General features: G+C 33.8%; 3 protein-coding genes across 4 annotated transcripts; 1 reads left to right on the forward strand and 2 right to left on the reverse strand.

Moving 5' to 3' along the window:
• Positions 1–201: 201 nt before the first annotated feature.
• On the reverse strand, positions 202–12605 carry LOC128192022 (histone-lysine N-methyltransferase SMYD3-like). Its single transcript, XM_052864419.1, has 13 exons — positions 12441–12605; positions 11789–11852; positions 8903–9013; positions 8698–8767; positions 8257–8387; positions 7845–7912; positions 7511–7619; positions 7190–7300; positions 2953–3022; positions 2320–2454; positions 1922–2096; positions 1551–1659; positions 202–896 (listed from the first exon to the last, which is right to left on the reverse strand). The coding sequence occupies exons 1-13, from the start codon at positions 12536–12538 to the stop codon at positions 780–782; spliced, it is 1368 nt and encodes a 455-aa protein (XP_052720379.1). The 5' UTR covers positions 12539–12605; the 3' UTR covers positions 202–779.
• On the forward strand, positions 3040–6954 carry LOC128192021 (E3 ubiquitin-protein ligase TRIM71-like). Its single transcript, XM_052864418.1, has one exon. The coding sequence runs from the start codon at positions 4766–4768 to the stop codon at positions 6854–6856; it is 2091 nt and encodes a 696-aa protein (XP_052720378.1). The 5' UTR covers positions 3040–4765; the 3' UTR covers positions 6857–6954.
• Positions 12606–13313: 708 nt separating the features above from the next.
• Positions 13314–22441, reverse strand: LOC128192020 (spermatogenesis-associated protein 20-like). Of its 2 annotated transcripts, none has more exons than XM_052864417.1 (14): positions 22182–22441; positions 20866–20973; positions 19979–20198; positions 19413–19559; positions 19035–19236; positions 18733–18869; positions 18410–18514; positions 18124–18198; positions 17793–17996; positions 17237–17429; positions 16866–17031; positions 15846–16054; positions 14896–15095; positions 13314–13738 (listed from the first exon to the last, which is right to left on the reverse strand). In XM_052864417.1, exons 1-14 carry the CDS (start codon positions 22301–22303, stop codon positions 13481–13483), a joined length of 2346 nt encoding a protein of 781 aa, XP_052720377.1. In that variant the 5' UTR covers positions 22304–22441; the 3' UTR covers positions 13314–13480. The 2 variants fall into 2 exon arrangements, with proteins under 2 accessions (XP_052720377.1, XP_052720376.1); XM_052864416.1 differs by having other exon boundaries at positions 20866–20976.
• Positions 22442–22463: the final 22 nt, after the last annotated feature.

Genomic DNA, 22463 nt, shown 5'->3' on the forward strand with positions numbered 1-22463 from the left:
TCTAACTTTGTTGATGCGTTGTTGACCAATTACAAGGCTTGTGAATTCTATAAAACATTTTGGGAATTTTGGCTAGAAAAATTAATTCATAGTTTCTGGGGCCAAAAAAAATTTGAAATATAATGCGGCAGACAAGATATTAAAGCAGTATTTATTGCAAGATTTTCAAAGTGGAATTTTCATATTTAAAAAATGAAGTTGTTCCCCTTTTCAATATAGCAATAAAATGAATTGAAGCAGCAGTCTTGCCAGTGTCGAAATCATTTTGGCCAAAATATTTAATTCAGTATTAAGTTCATTCATCATCTTAAATGGTGCAAGAGGATTAATTATAAAATAACCTATGCAGTACTGTAAATGTATTACATTTTGCTGTGTATTCTATTAAGCTTCTGCTAAATCAATTTATTGCTAAAGTCTTGCATACATGAATAAGAATTATAGTTACTTTCAAAAATATGCTACATTAACTTGTTGAAAAATCAATTTCCACAAAATATCGTACAGGCAAAATATAATTTGTTTTCAATAAGTTTTTAGTAAATTAATAAGTAAAAAAAAAACCCAATCAACTACATTGTTTTTTTATATAAATCTTTAATAGCAGTCATAGTCCTCGTAGTAATTGATGTTTTTTATATATATGTTCAAAGTTCTTTGTGAACAATTGCTGTATGTGTGGCCTAGCTATCCTTATGATGGTCACTCAATTGTTGTGTAGCTACGGCTTACTAGAATCCTTAAACATGATCACAGTTTCAACGTCCAATCACGAAATATCAGCTGTCAAACTCCAGCTCCGTTCTCATTTCTTCCTGTGTCTGGTCTAACAGCTCCAGAAGTTGGGAATAAAGCACATGATCTCGTCCATGTGTGACCAACAGAATATCTCTGGCCTGGAAGTGAAAGTACAATAAATATTCTGGTCAAATTAAGTGCAATAATAATTAATACAGTAAAACACAGTTATAGCGAACACGCTTAAAATGAATTGATGCTTAGAGCAAAGTGATTTTCATTCCCCGTGATATGTTGTAAACTTGATGGAAATAACAAATTACACTTAGAACGAAGCAATATCGTCTGTCCCTAGCACTTTGTTATAAGTATGTTTTACTGTATATGGAATAAAATATATTACATTAATACACATAGGTCATCTTTAAAGCAAAATCAAGAAATAGTTGTGTCAGTATGAATGGTCTTAATAAATGCCTTGTTTGAAAATCCAATATCCAAGGGGGATAACTTTGGTAAAATATGTCAATCAATGTGAAAATTAAATGCAATCAAGATATAAATAAGAATATCTCATTTTAAAATGCTGCAAAATATTTAGGAAAATACCTATTAAGAGATTGATTAATGGATGAGAAGTGGTATACATGTACCGGTAAGTGACACAACCATTTCAGGGTATGAACATACAAGGTCCGAACTTTTCAACAACACTGCCATTAACTTTCCATCTAATTAGAAATAAATTATCAAATTTAAAATTATGTTATCTTGGAAAAAAAAAGTAATTCAATTGACAAAAGTTTTCAAACCTGTTGTAAGAGCTTGAGAGCTTCTTTTAAGTTGTGTATATAGAGGTGGATTTTCCCGAGTTTTAAAAGCTGAATTCCTAGATTTGGACTGTTTGGGGGATAATACTTCCTGGGTAAAAAAAACAAAAACTGAAAAAATATATCTTTCAAAAAGCTGAATGACCAAAATAAATAAAAACAAATTCAGCAGATCTGATGTATTTGGCTTATGTATCCTCCAAACACTGTCTTTATCTGCAGTCACTATTGTAATAATATCTGATGAAGCAACCATTATTATAATTAAACATAGACGAAATATATTTACATATTTTGATGAAATTTAATTACTATAATAAAAGGCAACTACATTAGTAATGGTACATAAATACCTGTATGCAGGCAGAGTTTCACTTCCATACATTAAAGCTTTGTCCCATAACTGGAGATCCACTGAGGCATCCAATAAACAGTCTAAAATCTTTACACAGCTCAGATTCAGGGGATGTAAAATGTCTTTGTTCTGATTTAAGCAGCTCTCACACATATTTAAAATTCTTTCTGGATCTAAAAGGAAATATGCAACAATAAGATAAGAGATTTTAAAGAAAAATTACATGCATTAATTAATTGATCAAAAATTTAAAAAAAAATTGAAAGGATGAAGACACAAGTAATTATTGATAGTATGAATATTTGATCCCATATAGAAAGAGTACCAATACATGTGCATCTTTTTCATACATTTCAGAAACAGCACCATTTACAACATTTTATAACACAGACTTGCCATTTAACTGCTTGGCTTTTTTGGCTTCCTCCAGACATCCTCGGCATTCTTCTTCCAATTCTAAGGCCGTCTGAATAAACTTGTGGTCACTGACTGACTGACCACAGACAAAGCAGGAAGTTAACATTGCACCATCTGAAAAGATTTCTTTTTTTACTTAGATCACTAACTATCATCAGCTGAAACCCTAGATTGATTCTGCTCCAAAGAAAAAATAGAAATAAGAATGTAGCAGAAACTACCCTGGGTTTCCAATGATGTCTTATATTCTCGCTTCTTGAAAAATAAACAACAGAAACATGCGTTAATGCTATCTACATACCGGTACTATTAATTACATATTTGAATAACCTTTAAGACTGAAAAGTCACTCCTATTAGCTTGCTCTAGTATACTGTAGGTTCCATATTTTACGCAAGGATTAAACTGGTTTGCAACAAATCATGAAAATATAAAATTGCGAATGCCAAATTGTTATCATACCGGTACTTTCATTTAGTTTATATATGTCAGAAAATTAAAGCTAGATTTTAAAACTCGCAAGATGTGCTTCTCGCGATTTTATGCAGATATAATTTCCTCGCGTTTAATTAGGAATCTACAGTACACGTCTATGGGGAACAAACTACTCACCATCAGTCAGTGAGATAAACCCCTCCACACAGGCCTTGTCTGGGCATTTTATTGCATGCATAGAAATCTCCTAAAGACAAAAAATCACCTAAAGTGAATTGGTATGATTAAATTATTCCATGATGATCATGCAGTCTTCATATATGTACATGTATCTGTATAGACACTATATAGTATTCTGCACTATAAAAGTTATTTTTTAGTTAATTTATTATTATATGATTTCATTCAATGCAAAGTACCTGTAAATATGGCTTGTACTAAATGATGATTAGGAAACATGTCTTTAGCTCAATCTTGTTATTCATCATCTACATCACCTATCATTTATATAGATTGAAGGGTCATCAGAAAAAATTAACTGCCACTGGCATTACTTGCATCAATCTGTCACTCATGCATGGAAAATCAATAAACTTACAAATGTGTGATCTAGCCATTACATGACCGAATGAATAAAGCCTCTCAACTTACTTCTAATAACTACTTTACTAACTTAAATTTTTTTTTTTTATTGTGTACCTTTCAGATACTTTTTGGCATATATCATACATGATAAAGATTCATACAAATTGTATTGTAAAACAAATTATTCAATATCTGTGTGTAACTGTTATATATTTTGTTAATACTGTATTGATTTATACAAATGAAGATTCAGCATATTATTGATGTCATTCACAGCTGTTTCCTTACACACAGATGTCACCCTCTCCTCTCAATACAAGAATACCAATCAATCAATACACACTTCGTATGTACACACTGAGATGGACACAGATGTACAAAAATTCTTTAACCAATTTAATTTATTACTGATCCAGCTACTAGTATTTCACTCTTGTCATTTGTGCTTGTGTGAATCAAGTCCTATTACCTGATTATTTCAAATCAACTATTTCAATATTTTTTTCTTTTAATTAGATGGAAAATTTTTTAATTGGGATCAAAACGACAAAATGCTACTTAATGGTCTATTACAACTGTAAACAACTTATAGATAAAGATGTGCATACTGGTAATTGATTCTACTGGTACCGTATTTCATTTCTCTAACTCAAACTATGAAAAAGCTCCGAAATGAACAACATCCAAATAAGCACTCAATCTAATTTGGTGCTAAAAGTAAAATCCCAATATACTGGGGCAGTAATCAATCTAATGAAAGAGTCCCTACCGAGTCTATACCCTACAGAACATTAAAACACATGCGAGGCTCATACATCAATATGAGTCCCTCCCCACCCCTACTCCCGTCTCAGCTATTGATTGAGGGTGATTATGAAGTTTGATTAAAACAACATCTGGTCCCTCACAGTACTTGACAGGATCCTGTATGACATGGCCACTACTATCTGACACGTGCACATGATGTACATGTACTAGGTGTAGTACGTCTTCCTAGGTCCTGGAGAGATTCAGTGCCGTTACTATATATGGAGAAACATGGAGCGTGTTCCTTGTTTAAGGATATAGTGCATGTCATGTTGTCTTACGATGGATGCAACAGAGGTATATAAAGATTAAGGAGTTTCACTGTGTCAAACTATGGAGAGGAAACTGAAGAGGAAGATGCATGGAATAAAAGCATATTGAAAATACATGTAAAATTACTAGTGATTGGCATTAGTTACCAAACAAGAAACAGTTTCTATTACTGGTACTGGGACATATATCACCTTTTTAATCTGAGCCAGTTTTTATACTGAACTGTACACAACATTGATGTGAGAAAATACTGGAGACATTACCAAAATAAAATTTCAAACAGCCAAAGAAGAAGGCATTAACGTGAAATAAAAGTTGAACAGCTATGGAGTCGCCTTTGACCTCTGAACTGCTACAGTGTGCTATCTGCCTGGGGGAGCTGGAGGATGCCTTTGCCCTCCCCTGCCTTCACTCCTTCTGTTCCCAGTGTTTACAAGGCCACATCTCCGTGTCCCAGAAAAAGGTCTCCAAAACACTGAAGCTGAAGAGGTTTCCCTGTCCAACCTGCAGAGTATGGATTAACTCCCCTGGTAGTGGGGTCTTGGACTTTACTAAAGATTTTAGGGTCGTCAAATTGAAAGATGCTTTAAAAGAATGGAAGAAAAAAGGCAGCAGTGAAAAAATCCTGACTTGTGGGCTATGTGAGAAAGACTTTAGTAATCCCTTGGACCATTATTGTGCCGACTGTCAAAAGTACCTGTGTTCCACGTGTTGCACATACCACAACTCTCATTCAGTTTTATCAAATCACATCATGTTCCCTGTTCCATCTGGACAAGGAGAAAATGAAAGCATAAAGTGTTCAGTGCATTTGGATGAACAAATGAAATATCACTGTGAAACTTGCAGCTTGGGAATTTGTGTGAAATGCATCATGGACGAGCATGGAAATCACAAAGTCATCAATTATCAATATGGCAACAATCCTCAAAAGGTTGAAATGAGAAACAGTATGTCTCAACTTCAAACCCAGCTTTCCCTCTTAAATGAAGTCATGTTTAATTTGACCAGCATTGAGGGTCACATTAGAAGTCAGCATGAACAGACAAAACTTCAAATTAGGAAACATTCCAACAAGATGATAAATCATGTCTACCAAGAACAGAACAGATTGCTGAAAGAAACAGACGTTGACTACCAACAAAAATATGATGACCTCAGTAGAAGAAAAGAAAATTGTAAGGGATTTATACATCATTTAACAAATCTACAATCTAAACTAGAATCTCTTCTCAGAGTCCCAGATATCAACACAGTTTTAGATAATTTCCAGTCCCTATTGAAAGATACCCAAGATACTGAAACGGTGGAAATTTACACTCAAGAATTAGTCGACATTCCAAAATGTGCTCAATATATGTCTAGCAATGTAGGAAAACTTGGTCACATAATATATGGAGATCAAACAACCTTCAAACCAACATGTACAGACCTCCATAAGAGGCACAGTCATTCAGATGAAATATCTGGTAGGATTTATGAATACAGAGTCAAGGGGAGACAAGATATGAAACTTTTCCATGGAAGGACAAGTCCCATAGCGAATCACCCAGTGGACCACAAGCCTAGCTACCCAGTGGCAAAACTACTGTGTCACATTGGAGGAAAGGGAACAAAACAGTATCAACTAAGTCTTCCATATGGAATAACATTTTCAGCAGATGAAAAGCTAGTAGTTGCAGAAAATGGCAATGGAAGAATTCAAATGTATACCAAAGAAGGAGTTTTTCTCAAAATGGTACCCCTTCCAAGATGTTGTCCACGATCGTTAAGCTTACTTAAGAACCAGAAAGTGGTTTTCACTGACGAAAATGAAAAGTGTCTGAAAATAATTAATTTAGAAACCTTTGAGATATCTTCCATTACCAATCGATACACTGAAAGAACTGTGTCATTTCCTTTCGGAGTTGCTTCCCTTTGTGATGGGAGATTTGTTATCTCAGACATGATTTATGAAACTGTCACACTAACTTCTTCTACTGGTGTTATAGAGAAACAATTAGGAGAGGAGGACCCTAGCAATGTGTATGACAACCCCTCGTACCTTGCTACGGATTCTGAAGACAACATCTTTGTATCCGACTCAGGAAACCATAAAATCAAAGTGTACAACAAATATGGAATGTTTCTCTTCCAGTTTGGCAATGATGGAGTCAAAGAAGGACAACTGAGATATCCGAAAGGAATAGCTGTGGATAATAATGGGCTAATTTATGTAGCAGATGCTGGAAACGACAGAGTCGTAGTCTTCTCCAGGCTTGGATTCTTTCTGTCAGTCTTGGTGGATAGGAAGTATGGGATTGAAAGACCGACGGGCCTGGCCTATAGTCCCACTGGACTCCTTGCTGTCTCCATGCCAGACAAACATGAAATATTTGTGTATCAGCTTGACAATTCAATTCCAAGTCAATTTTAGTCTTGAATATGTTCTTGACACATATTATAATGTTGGCCACACATTTTCATACGTCTTCCCAGCTGTTGAACATTGATTTATGTTAATTTTGGACTTCTGATTTTATATCGTATTTTACCTTTCAAAATGATAGAACTTTATGCATTTTTAAACACAATTTTTAAATTTTTTTTCTTTATAACTAATAAAATTGTATTACCGGGTAACCATGGTAAAATATAGTATTTTATGTGACAAGAAAGGATCATTATAGAATTGATGATATTGATGATGATGCAGAAAATCAAATTTATTAGTATAGAAATTTACCCATGTATAATCCTACAGACTTACCAAATCTTTGTCATGACACCGGGAACAGTCACACTTGAAGTAATACTGCTCCATCAGCATCCTCCTTCTCTCAGCTGTGGAATTCAACTGATCAATGTAACTGATGAACACCTACAGGATACATACACAAGAAATTAGGATCCCTACCTACAAAACTGGCTTGAAAATTTTTTTTGTAGAGGTATAGAGTAATGAAACTATTAGTACCAGTACAAATTGTTTTCTGTAATCCCAAAACTTCTAAATAAAATTTGTGCAGTATATAATAAAGAAAAAAACCCACTTTTTAAGAAAGAACTTAAAAGTTTTAGGAAAACTTACATTGGAAGGGGTAGGATCTGCTATTTGTGCAACTGCTCTCAAGTGTAGAGACTTGCCCTGGAATGTGATGACAGCATTAGGTGTACACCTGTGGTCCAGTAGAGAGGGCCTGAAAGTGGCAGAATTGCTTGTGTGTCAGAAAAATCTATATATCATTAAAACATACACAATGTATTTATAAGGTTACAGATATTAGGGGTGGAAAGTGCAGATTAAGACATTAATTATCACTTTTAAAAACAACTGTTACTGTAGGAGTAAGTGTAACTTTATTACTTTTTATTCTCCCTTCTATACATGTACTGAACATCAAGTACAGTTTTCAAGTACTGACCCTAAATATATCCCCACACCTATAGGCTGCATCTCCTCCCCACAGATGGTGAAACTGTTGGTGGTCATCTGTTATGTAAAGTTGTAATTAGCAGATTATCACTTTAATACTAGCTTATTCATTCTGTTGACTATATTTCCATATATTCATGCACTGTCAAAAATTAAGCGAAAATATGAAAGAAGTCAGAAAAAAAACTAAGATCAACTTTTCAAAGATTTTGCTGATATAGGCAAGGTAAAGAAAATGAAAGTTCATCAATACTGTTACTGTATTAATATGCCAAAATTGAAAACTTAATACCCGGTATCCATCATATTCTTGGGTTCTGATTTTTACTATTTGCATGTGTATAGAATTTTATAAAACCTACTTTCATTATCATAATGACTACAAATAAATATGCATTAACCTTTCCAAAAATCTGTAGAAGGTCATGTGAAGAAGGAAGGTCAAGGACACCAGCAGTGACCTTTTGTAAAGTGAACAAATGCTGGGAGAGCTGATCACATCGGTTTTTATCATTTGTTATTTCTTTTTCATCTACAATTTAAACGTCTTTATCTCATGACTGTGGTTTTTAAATTGTATTGTTTTTCATTATTGCCCCAAAAGTTAAGCAATTACCTTTCTCCAAAAAAAAAGAAAGAAACACATCTTTCAGTACAATTGAAATATTAGTCTTTTGCATTTTTTTTCTCCCTTTTTTAAGTTTTTGAATTGAGAAACTTACAATTAATTTTTTACCTACAGCAAAAACATTTTGTGTAACAATAAAAAACTTTGAATAAAAAAATAATTATGGATAATTTGGGTTTTACAGTTACTATGGATATATATACAGTTAACTTACGTGACATAAGATTTTTGAAAGACCTCCTCAATGCAAGAACTCCTTTTGACTCTTGTACAGTAGAGCTATCCTGCAAACAAAAAACATATCGTATTCTGTACAGTATTTGGATTTCATAACCATACATTTAGCTGCAAAACTAAAGCTCTTTGGGGGAAATTTGAATCTGTCAACTATTATGTTGTTATAAATAAATAGAACCTACATTGAATCTGATGACCAGTCTTAGCAACAGTCTGGTACTATCGGTGGGAATCTTTGGCTGGAATCTCTTCAGACATGGACATTCCTTCTTGTGAATAGACCAGTCAGACTTCTATATTTCAAATAAATAACAGCAGTTATATAACTATAAACATAGGTAATCACAGATTACAAAGCTCACCGAGACGAGACATCACCCTTATGAGACTTCACCTTTATGAGACCACCTTTATCATATTAAATGAAAATCATACTTTATGATCTTGGATATTCATGGATTCTGTTTTGACACAATGTCGTATATCATCTGTTAAAAAATTGTATGATAATCATATGTTCATATGTTAATCAATACAATAATATGAAATTAAATATTGCATCCTATCATATTTACAACATATATGATATAATACAATAAAATATCATAATAAACAATGATGAGATATGATATTGTAACGTATGATATGACATTGTATTGTGTTATACGTTATTTTATTTGATCACATAATACAATATCATAATATATAAAACAATATAGTATTATATTACAATATCATATTACATAAAACATCATAATATTGAAACATATGATATTATATTGTAAAATATAGTATGATATTGTATCATTTTTGATACATAATATGATATTGTATCATATGATACAATATAATTTGATATGTATATCATTGTATAATATCAAATGATACAATAGTATGTGATAAAGTAAAATATTATACAATACAATATTATATTATACATTTTGTATCATATGATACAATAATATATTTTACAATATCATACAATACAATTTTATGTGATGTGATAATATATCATATTATAAACCAATATCATATCATACAATATCGTATGATAAGATATTTTATAATGTAACAGTATCATATTATACAATTTCATGTGATATAGTTCTATATTACAGAAACTAATATCATATTATACAATATCGTATGATACAATATTGTAGAATATGCAATATTGTATCATATGATACAATATTATATTTTGCAATATCTTATGTAATATTATCATGTGATAAAATATTATTATTATTTAATTAATAATACAATATAGTATAATACAATATTGTATCATAATATACAATACTATACATAACGATATCATGATACAATATCATAATATAAATTATCAAAAAAATTGATACAATATCATATCGTATCATATAACTTTTTATAATATTACATATGATGTTATTGTGTATCATATTAAACAATATTGTTTCATACCATACAATACTATATCATAGGAATCATGTTATATCATTTATCAACAAACACATCTATCTATCAAGCAGGTTTAAGTGAGGTAGGAGATTTCTTTAGCATCCTTGATAATGGAGATCAGGCTCTGCATCTGTAGCAACCTCTGCATTTCATTTATAATATAGTTAAATCAACTATGCAAGCTATCATCTATAAAACATATGACCTGTTCCAAAAATACTAAACCTCATCCAGCATCCGAAACCTATGGCTAAGATTCAGCATTCAAGCCTGTCAGGTGCATCAGTATACATAAGACGCATCTCCATGCAAGTTTGGTTAAGTTCAGACCAGTAATAACTAAGATATCATCATCAGAGGGCACTAGCAATTAAAACTTAACCTGCTCCAGCATCTGCAACCTATGGCTCAAATTCAACATCCATGCCTGTCAGGTGCATCTGTATCATAAGACACATCATCCATTCAAGTTTGGTGAAGTTAGGACCTGTAATAACTAAGATATATTTTTTAGCATCCTTGATAATGGAGATCAAGCTCTGCATCTGAAGCTTCCTCTGTGATTCATTCATATTACAGTTTAGTCAACTATGCAAGTTTGAAATAGTATTATTATCTATTAAACATGTGACCTGTTCCAAAAAACTTAACCATATCCAGCATCTGAACCCTATGGCTCAGACTCAGCATTCAAGCCTGTCAGGTGCATCAGTATCATAAGACGCACCATCCATGGAAGTCTGGTGAAGTTAGGACAAGTAGTAACTAAGATATAATCATCAGAGGGCACCTGCAACAAAAACTTTAACCAGCTCTAAAAACCTTAACCTCCTTCAGCATCTGTAACCTAAAGCTCAGATTCAGCATTCAAGCCTGTCTGGTGCATCAGTATCATAAGACGCACCATCCATAGAAGTCTGGTGAAGTTAGGACAAGTAGTAACTAAGATATAATCATCAGAGGGCACCTGCAACAAAAACTTTAACCAGCTCTAAAAACCTTATATAACCTCCTTCAGCATCTGTAACCTAAAGCTCAGATTCAGCACCCAAGCCTGCCTGGTGCATCAGAATCATAAGACACACCATCCATGCAAGTTTGGTGAAGTACGGACCAGCAGTAACTTAGATATTGCTATCAAAGGGCACCTGCACAAAAACTTTAACCTGCTCCAAAAACCTTAACCTCCTCCAGCATCCGAAACCTATAGCTCAGATTCAGCACTCAAGTCTGTTTGGTGCATCAGTATCATAAGACACACCATCCATGCAAGTTTGGTGAAGTACAGACCAGCAGTAACTTAGATATTGCTATCAAAGGGCACCTGCAACAAAAACTTTAACCTGGTCCAACAACCTTAACCTCCTCCAGCATCTGAAATTTAGGACTCAGATTCAGCATCCAAGTCTTTCAAGTCCATAAGTAGGTCCAGATGCATCATCCATGCAAGTTTGGTGAAGATAGAACAAGTAATAGCTTAGATACAGGACCTGCAACAAAAACTTTAACCAGGTCCGGACGCCGACGCCGAGGCCGAGGGTATAGCATAAGCTCCCCCTGACTTCGTCTCGGTGAGCTAAAAAAGCATTAAATATCATTTCATTTTAAATGATTGATTTTATCTTTACCTGACACCTTGTACTACAATATTTCACAGATGCACAGGCACTACATCTTTTCAATTCATCTGCTCTGAAAAAACAAATTTATATATTAAACTGAAAAATTCAACTCATTAAAAATAAGAAGAAAATAAACTTTAATTATAGATGATGGGCTCAGATACATGTACCATCACTTTCTTATCCAAGAATTTTTCTTACATAAAACTGCCTAATTCAATAAATTCACGAAAAAAAGCCTTTTTAAAAGTTTAAAACTCGACACATCTGTATTTTTTCTTCTTCCCTTAATGGAGTGGACTCAGCTTCAGTGTTAACACTCCAATGCTTTGTGTAAATGACAAGAGTTATTTTAAAAACTTCAGAGGCATGTTCAACACTGTATAATTCTTCATTCACAGAATGCATTAGAAAATGCAAGGGTAATAAATAAACCCAACCCAGATCATTTTAATTGTACTTTTGTATATGTAAGGAACTGTATCTCAACGAACTGTTTAGTAATTTTCTCCCAAACGAGTCATTAACATGCTTATCCAATATACGGTCATGTACTAACCCTGAGGGTTGTTACAATTTAGCAAAACGGTCACAGGAACGTGAAAGCATTATATCAATATGACATTCTAACCTAAATTGACTTTAGATTCTCAGTTACCTTTTCATGCAGTTTTCGCATCTATAATCATGTTCTTTATTTGACAAAACGTGAGCGAAAGGCTCAGAAACGCAGAGAATCGTGCCAGGTTCAACCATATTTTTAAACTGGAACCCCACCGAGCTTGCTAAATGAAAAACCAAGATTGCTCAAACTTGTTTTTTCCGGAAAGAGTCAAACTAGTTTTAGGACGTCAGAAAGAAAACAGTTTTAGGATGTGCCTAACAATTTTTATTAAAAAGCACAATAATTAGTCGATTTGAGGTAGAGACTCTGTTCAATTCAATACACACTCACTCACTTCAAAATACACTAATTTATAAACATGGTTTACAATTTTTGGAGACAAAAATCATGACCCTGTCTCTGTCATACCAAGATCCACCATCACTCCAAGTTTGGTGAAGACTGGACAGTAATAATTAATTTAAATATGACCATCACAGTTCACCTACCAATACTCTAAAAACTTGAACATGCTCTTGTCCTAAAAAAAAGGGGGATTTTCTCTAGGGGTATATTCCTTTGCTAGAACTGGTCCAGGATATCTCCAACGTCTATCTGCTACCTAGAAAGTAGATCTACCTGAGATCTCCATACTGCCAACAAGCAAGTTAGGATTACTCCTGCAACTCTCCAATCGACCAAACTATCTACCTAAATTAGTCTTGCATATTACAGCTTCTTAAAAGATGCCAACTTTTGAAGTACCCCGGTACGTGGTAGTTAAAACAATTCTGTGTTTATGTCTTTACAGCAACTTTCAATCCAGCATGAACTTTATGTTTAGAAAATGTCATGACACTTTTGATTTTAAGCTTAAAAATTGATTAGAAATACATTAATGCTCTCATTCAAATCATTCCACTCAGGTATATTTTGGTTTAATAATTCATATATACATGAACAAGTTCAAAACATTTGCTTTTTCTGGTATAATTAGTTTGAAACCATTACACAAACAGTATATCTGTATATATTTTAAAAACACACAACATATGTATAAAATTCATATTGATCAAGTTACTACACAGTAGCACTTAAGGATTGACTTTCAGAACCCTCTCTAAATCAGCGACAGAGGTAACAGGAAGATCACAGGTGTAGTTCTCGCACACATAGGCAGTCGCTTTGCCATCTTTCTTTGTTAATGAGTTCAAAAACTCCAATTTTGCCTTCATGAATTTGTCACTTGTTCCATCACAAGTTATAGTAATTTTGTTTGGCAAATAATGCTTGGCAACACAGTTTTTCAGTGCATTAAGATCATCCGAGTTTGGATTTCCAACCAAAACAATCTGTTAAAAATAAAGAAAAACCATCATAGTTTAATACCTGAATTTAAGTATTTTGTGAGTACTGGTATTATAGAGAAGGATATTGCACTGAAAATTATTATATACCACCCCCTTCCGAAAAGAGGAAATTATGTTCAGCTCAACAGCAGACTTTCATAGTGGGGAGGGGGTAGGTGTCCTTGCTCTCATCATTTTCCTTTTCTATTTTCATCCAGAATGAGATTTTTAATGAAGTATTAACTGATTAAACATTCTTTTAGGATGTTGACTCCTGTTGTGTGAGTTTAAAGAGAATTTTAAATCTACAAGCATAGTGACCCCTTCCCCCTTCTTTTTTACATCTTTTGAGTAGAGTGATGATCATGGAAAAGGAAGATAAATACGGCATTCAAATTATTGAAATTAAGTTTGGATGAGCTGTAAGATGATGGAGAAGCTTTGAAGGGGAAAACTGGCTCAGTGGAAAAGTTCTACTCTAAAGTAAATATCATTTCCTCAGAAACCTGTTGCTAGAATGCAATTTTTGTGGGAGAAATCCTACCCTTGAATTAGCTTTGTAGGGAGGGGGGGGGGGGGATTTTCAGAGGGCAATCCTGCTCTTTTCATATAATATGGCATGCCTATACAAATAGTGTGTTAAAATTTCAAGCATCTGTGATAAATAGTTGCTGAGAAATCTTTGACAGAAATTTGTTTGAAAATTAAGGCTAAAAAAAACAAAGTCGCCATTTAACAGGAAGTTGACGTCCGATTGGTACAAAAATATATCCCACGATATGGCATGCCTAGACAAATAGTGTGTTAAAAATTTCAAGCATCTGCAATAGTTGCTGAGAAAAATGTGACAGAAATTTTTGTTACGGACAGACTGACAGACAGAAGGACAGACAGACACACAAGGGAAAAACAGTATACCCCCTTCTCCTTCGGATCCGTAGTATAATGATTTGACATTCACATATAAAACAGCTTTTAATTTTAAACTTCTTCACAAAGGCTATGGTATAACCTCTGCAAGATTTGTTGAGACTAAAGCATTTTGAAGAACATCTCTTTTCGAAGAGATGTCTGTCAAATGTTTTTAGTCTCAAAGAATCTCATTGAATGTTAATTAACTATGGTACTACTACAGTCAAATCAGAGACAAACAAAATCACCTGTTTGGGAGTGTCCTGTAGAAGAATTAGTCCACACACCATCTCTGGTATAGCAATGGGTATCTTTGTCAGTCTCTCGTAGAACACCTTGAGAATGGTCACAGCTTTCTCGGTGTAATCCTGATTGTTTAATAGAGCTCCAAGCCTGACCAGATTGCTGACGGACACCGAGTTAGGACACGGCTCTGCACCATCCTGATCTACAACGAACAAAGAAAATAAAGCTTGAGGTTTAAAAACCTTAAACATGCAGGAATAAAAATGCATGGTTATAAAAGATAACCATAATACTGCAGATGAATAAGGGTAAAGAATCAAGAACAAGATCAGTGTATCTCAGTAAAAAGAAAACTGGTATAGTCTGTCCCAAGTTATTTTTGCCGCATATTTTCTTAAATTATTCAATAGTTATAAATACCTCTTGATTCAGACAACATTCATTCAATAGTATGAAAAAATCCCAAGATTTCCCTCTAGCTTGTCAGGATTCATTACATGGGTAAAAATAGGAAGTCTATGGGGATTTCGCATTGCATCAGCCATTGTTAAGCCCGGATGATAACGTTGAAAAAGTGTGCGATGTATTCCGAGTGACTCCTGAATGGAGAAAAGATGTCAAAAAAATTTCCCATTATAAATCTCTGTAGGAAATCTGTTTTCGTTCCTGTGAATTTTTCCATGTGAAAAATGATAATGAGTGAATGAAGTTATCTTGGAAATTTTCCCTTTCATTGATTTCAATTGCACTTCTTTCACAGGTATGTATAATTTTTTCAAAAATTGTCCAAATGTGCTGCATAAATATCTTGGGACAGACTATAGTAGTACATGACTGCATTAATTGACAATGTTTCATAGGTGTCATAATAGGTGTCATAAAGAATCCTGGATTTTTGTTTTTTTTTGTTGGGCTTTCAAGGAGCATATGACACAACACTAAAAGTACATACCATCCTTGAGCCTAAGGACAATGGAGGCATCTCTGCCGCTGTTGCTGAAATAAGCCCCGCCCTCGCTGTCCCAGAACAAACCGTTCTGTCGCTCCTGTAATTCCTCGGCCCACTGTACCCATTGCTCATCCTGACAGACCTCGTACAAGTCTAGAAGACCCCGGATAACGTAAGCATAATCATCCACAAAGCCTTCTATTGGAGAGGACCTAAAAATGAATCCCAAGGGTGATAACGAAAACAAATCTGAACACAAACTACCCCGGTAGGTGACGAACATTTGCGCTCCCTCATTATTCTGTATATTTTAAGAATTCTTTTTTGAAAGTCTATCATAATTTGTCATTTTCAACCCGGATTTTCAGAATATTTTTAACATGATAGCAATCCAAACATGGCTTAATCAGACCATCATTAAAAGTGCTTAAACTATGGTTGGGACATGAGTTGTAAGCATTAACATGAGATAGATATCTGAAGGGATATTTTTGTATCAATCGACTTGCTGTAATTGTCCCAACCAACATCCTTGGTGACTTACGACCAAATGCCTTTTACTGTGTTTTTTAGTTAGATGTAGGTCTTTGTCCTGATGTCTCTCAATATGAAGTGTTTGGATGCAATTAACTTATGTTGACTTAAAAGTCTGTTTGACTTTAGTTCAATGTCAACTTATTCAATATGTATTGGTAAATGTAGTAACATTGTGTATACAATATAATTGACTTGAAATCTGTTGATTCAAGCAAATGTCTTAAATTACCCTGGTAGTGTCTATTTGTTTAGATGTCTATTATCTACATCTTTAGGTCTATGGTCTCCAGTCTTTTGATTTAATGTCTACTAACAATTGTCTTTTGACTTTGGTGTCTATTACTTTCTGCCTGCTAACACTAGGTCTGTGAACTCACTGCCTGTTACCAGGTACCAGTAATCAATCAGTTGTGACAGTAACTTCACATCTATTTGTCTCAATGTCTGTTGATTTAATGTTTAGTGAGTTGTAATCTAGTAACTTGCCCCATGGAGATGGAGTCCTTCTCTACATAGCTGGTTCTGTACAGGGTACTGCTGGTCTTGTCATACATGTGGTTCTGGAGGAATGAGGCAGTCTTTACAGCCTGATCTACAAACAGAGACTCCCCTAGGGCTTGCCCCGCCTTGGACAGTCCAGAAATCATCAAACCTGTCAAATATCAATAAACGTATAAAAATTGTAGGACTCCTGTTTACCTGTAAAAAACCTTAATTGTATAACTTGACTAATCCTTATCAATAATAAAATATTTATAACTGCCATTGAACAGTCTTTAGGGAAAAAAGCCATAAATATTAAAGGAAAAATTTCATTTTTTGAGCAAAATGAAGTAATGTTTTATTTTTTAAAATACCATTCCAAGCAGCTACTATCTTATCGTCAAGGTGTGGTCTGGGCCTGTTTTGTCTCTCCTTGTATAGAAGAGTTCTACACTTTTCAAGAACATCTTTTACTTCAACAGGATTCAAAGAGAACTTCTGAGCTGTTTCCTCCACTGAGTCTTTTACAATCAACACATTTTGGTTCAGTAACTCATCATGAGGATCCTGTTTAACAGGGAGAGAATAAATGACAAAACAAGATGCTATAAGTGTTAGCTTCATTATTCAAGATTTGATTCAAGATATATAATGAATTACTGATAAAGTGACACCAATCTTCACTCGTAGGTCCACTGATTATATATCCATGAAAGTGTGATTTTTTTTTTTACTAAAACCATAAAAATATATGTCTGCAAATTCTCTGAAAATGAGGTAGGCCTACACTGATATTGTCTTAGCCATTTTTTTTTCAATAATTATACTCCTCCTGTTCGATTGTTTAACTCCATCAATACTTTAATTATCTAGTCAGTGTGAAAAGGTAGAACACTTAACAAACTACAGTAATAGCATAATTAAATTCACCTGCATCGGATTAACATTTCCTTTTTCTTTGATGTTGAAGTGGTAACAGAAGATCTGGGCCAGAGAGAGGTTGTCCTTGACCTTCTCCTTTAGGATATCCTGTATCTGTTGATAGGTCCAGACACAGAAGGCCCCCTCTTTCTTTTCTGGACTCTCTGCTGTTGGTAAGGAGTCTGCATCCTCAGCACTATAAAACCCTCCACACTGTGGACAGAATCACTTAGATAAGTATTCTCTGATAAAACTCTTGGATATCTATTAACTTTTAAACTAAAATACCTTGTGTCAGTTGTTGATCTATGTGTAAATTAATTGTCTTTAAAAAACTTACTGGATTCAGTAAATCTCTCATGGTGTACTCAGCTATGTCTCGTACTACCTCTGCAAATTCATCTTGTTTTGTGATCTGAAATATAATGCCAATATACATGTAAATACTTGAAGATAATAATGCTGCTTTGCTAAATATCGACACCATAGCCATCAAGCTGGCAAAAAGTAGAACAGAGACAGCAATAACTTTATTTTAAACATCATTCTGTTGAAATATTCTAATCATCGTTGTAGGTAAACAGATTACAGTGGTTGATATGTTAAATGAGTATATATAGACTTGCCTGATACGCTTCAGCATAGCTAAAGAGAAGCTGCCCCTGGTCATACAGCATCTTTTCAAAATGAGGAACATGCCAAACAGCATCTGTAGAATATCTGTGAAAGCCCTAGGGGTAAAATATCATTTCTTTCATTTATAACACTAGTGAAATCATACATGTTTATGCATATTTACATAGAGCAGGAAAATGTTGATAAAATGTTGCAAAGAACTGAACAAGTTAATTTATTTCTATTAATAAGTTTAAACTGAAGTTTTTATCAAGAAATATGTCTTATCAGACAGATAAACCATGCATTAATCAACCAGAAAATTAAGTGATACCTTAGAAATGTGATCAAATATCCCTCCTTTTGCCATTTTGTTGAGTGTAAATGTTGCCATTTCTAGACTGCTGTTTGCCATATCACTGAAGGAATCCTTATATTTGGCATACAAACGGAAAAGGAAATTGAAATTGACTGAAAAAAAAGATTGTTAAATAAATATATGAAGTCTTTGTACATGTATCTGGAATATATTACTGTGTTAGTTAATAATAATCAGTTATTTTTAAAAATTTAAATTACTTAATGCTGATTGTTTCATGCAGATATTGATAAAAAATAGTTGAAAACTCCACAAACCTGGTTGTGGAAATTTGGGTTCTTTTGAAAACCCTCCATCTTCCTGATCAAAGGATCTTTCTAGCTGATAATACAATTTCTCTGTGCAGTCTTTGACGTCAGGGAGGGACTGTCCTGGGGCTTCGGAGGCACTGGTCCCCTCCTGGAGGGTCCGTAGAATGACCGAGGACTGCTCCTTTAAAACAGGTCCCTTTGTCTTCCACTGTAGGAGTTCAATAGATACAGATGTTTTAAGTTCATATCCATTGAAGATATTAAAGTTTTAAAGCTTATTAAGTTAAAGCACATGATTCATAGTACATGCACAAGTTCATTATAATCATAAGAGAAATTCATTTAACTTTTATTCATGCTTTTTGAGAAAAATAAATTTCCTACTTGCTCAGCAAGACTTGTCAAAACTGTTTTAAACCCTGGTCGTCCATAATATCTGTCATCTGGCGGAAAGTAGGTCCCTCCAAATAACGGCTTCAGTTCTGGAGTCAGCCACACACTCATTGGCCACCCTCCCCCGCCTACAGTGGCCTACAACATAAAAATCTGTGTCACTACACAGATACTGTAGAATTTATTGCTATATATGCAGCAAAAATGTTAATTTCCAGACTTTATGACCAAATATTAATATTTGCAACTGAGAGAGTCTTTTTACCTTGCTATTTAAAAAAAAAACACCTCTGCTTTAAATGCTTGACCTCTTTACATCCAACACACCAATGCATTACATGTACTGTATTCAGGGTTATTTTTGCCCTGAGTGATACCAAGCAATAATAAAATAATCCACAGAAAAACAAGATGGTCTTTCTTTAAAAATAGAAAACCCTAATTTTGCAAATAATAAAGAACGTGCATCAGTCTGTTGTTTGTGACATCACATTTCAAAAAGAATACTTTATAAACCCATCAAAAAATATATTTGTGTTCAGTCACCTTAAAATTACCTGAATAAATGTCATGTAGACCCTATCTACATCTGGCCTCTCTTCCCTGTCTACCTTAATGGAGACAAAGTTCTCATTCAATATACGACCAATTTCTTCATTTTCGAATGATTCTCGTTCCATCACATGACACCAGTGACATGTAGAATACCCAACTGACAGGAAAATCAACTTATTTTCCAGCTTTGCTTTATCAAAAGCTTCCTGACCCCATGGATACCTGATAAGGCAAAATAGAACATTTTTTCAAAGCTTTTAAGCAACAAGAGTATAGGGATATTTTATAAAAATTAAAAAATGCATTTTAAAACTTATATGGCTTCATCCAGCATCAAAACCACACCAGCGGTTATGAATTTAAAATCTTTGTAGTGACTTTTTTCCTAATCCTGGCAGGCACATTAAGTACATGATAAGGATGTTCGAAGACTGTCAGCTAGGTGTACAGGCAATTTTTAAATTATTTATACAAATTCCCTATATGACCTAAAATAATGCCCTAACACCAGAAACCATGAACTTCACAAACTTGGTAGAGTCACACTTGTTCATTATAACCATGTAATACTTACTTGTCAAAAATAAGAATACAGATAAGAAGATTTTTTTTTTACATAATTCATTAAAATTCACTATATGACCAACAGAGCCCAGTGAAACCAGAGCCCCTGATGGGGCCATGAATTTGACAATTTGGGTAGAGGCAGTAAGGCTACTTTGCTTTCAATAACTCATGTTCTTAGTTTCGATTGTGCAAATTTTCATTTTCCATTTATTTTGGTGTCTCGCTGTGATTCCATGATTGAGGTTGAGAAAATGGTATATTTTATTTTACATACCACCAGTACATATTATATTTATTTTAAACTGTAAATAAATCATAATACCAGTCAACAGGATTTAATGCATGTTGCAGCAAATATGGAGACAGCTCTTTGGACAGCCGGTTCCTTTTTTCATTGCTCTTGCTTGTTACTCCACCTGATGCCATGGCTCTACTGATGACACATTAAAGAACATCAAAGTCCAACATTGCTTAATGGTTAAATAAATAATTGTACATAACATTAACAATATAACATAGATTAAAATAAAATATAATTTAGAAAATAATTATTTTCTTTTGTGGAAACGCCAATAAGAGATAGGCTGGGCTTAAGGTTTTGTAGGTAAGTCGTGTTCGATATGTATTCATTCTGGCGTTCAAACTTTGCACGGAAAAGTTTAAAGTGTATGGTTGAGGTAATCAGTACTTGATAAGGTTCTTACTGAGTATGCCGGTATTATGGTAATGTGCTCTTGAGCATATATGACAAGCTGCTTGTCAAATGAAAACTTCAGAAGTTTTCATATATGGTTGATGTTGAATATTGCAGAATATTGATGTTGAATATTGCAGATTGTGTGGGAGTGACTTTCTGTAATGCAAGAACGCAAATGCAAAAAATAAATATTGTATTTTGTTTTGGGTGTTAATTGCTCTAGTTAAGTGCACGTACAAATGAATTGTACTTTCTGAGAAAATGAATTATTCTGGCTAATTAAAATCACCAGAAATATACATTTTGACGTTAAAAAAAGATCTGGCCAAAGCAAGGAAACAATATTTAAGAAAAAAAATAATGATTTGATGCAAATATTTAAATATATTAAACTTTCTTCATTGTCTGCAACTTAAAATCTGTTTTATCATATGGGAAAGTTCAAATTATTGAAAGAGTTAATGTAACAGCCACAAGTTTGAATTTTAATTGTGACATTGCACTTTGTTAACTGCATGCGAGTATTCAACATTTGTGACATCAAAATAAGTCTTATGGATTATACAGTTATAACCTTTGAACACCCTTTCTATGTTATGGTGTTATAATTGCAGTAGCTTTCCAGAAATGTGAATTCTCATTATTATTAAATAATGCACGAAAATGTGTTGTATAAATATCTTGGGGGATTGGGACAGTATACTGGTATAATCATCAAACTGACAAGGAAAGAAATAAAACTGCATGACTATATTAAAATTTATATCCTGACTAAGCACTGGGGTAGTTTCTACGCTTTAGTCCAGTTATCCAGGTTACCCATAGAATTCAATCTCACCACATGACTTGAAAATTTTAATTATCTATTACAAATAAATGAACAACAGGCAAAATCCTACCAGCGAGCTTCGAGATTAAATTGCAGATTCATGTTACCTCACCTGCTTAAAAAGAATTGATGCTGTTTAACACCAAATAATGAAGATCCAAAACATTTGACGCCATTTACTCTACGAGATAATACATGGCTCGATAACCATCTTAAATGTTTCAGTCTCTGCATCAGGTAAAGAGTAAACAGAGGAGAGTGTTTTAATTTCCGGTCTGGTAGAAATTTGTCTTATCGTTCATTGTTATTTCGTGTTTTGTCAAGACTGATATATAATAAAAACTATCAGTTTATCGTGTTTTGTACGTTGATTAGGCCCATGCTAAGTTTGTGT

This window comes from Crassostrea angulata, chromosome 7, assembly GCF_025612915.1.
Source record: "Crassostrea angulata isolate pt1a10 chromosome 7, ASM2561291v2, whole genome shotgun sequence".
NCBI lineage: Eukaryota > Metazoa > Mollusca > Bivalvia > Ostreida > Ostreidae > Magallana > Magallana angulata.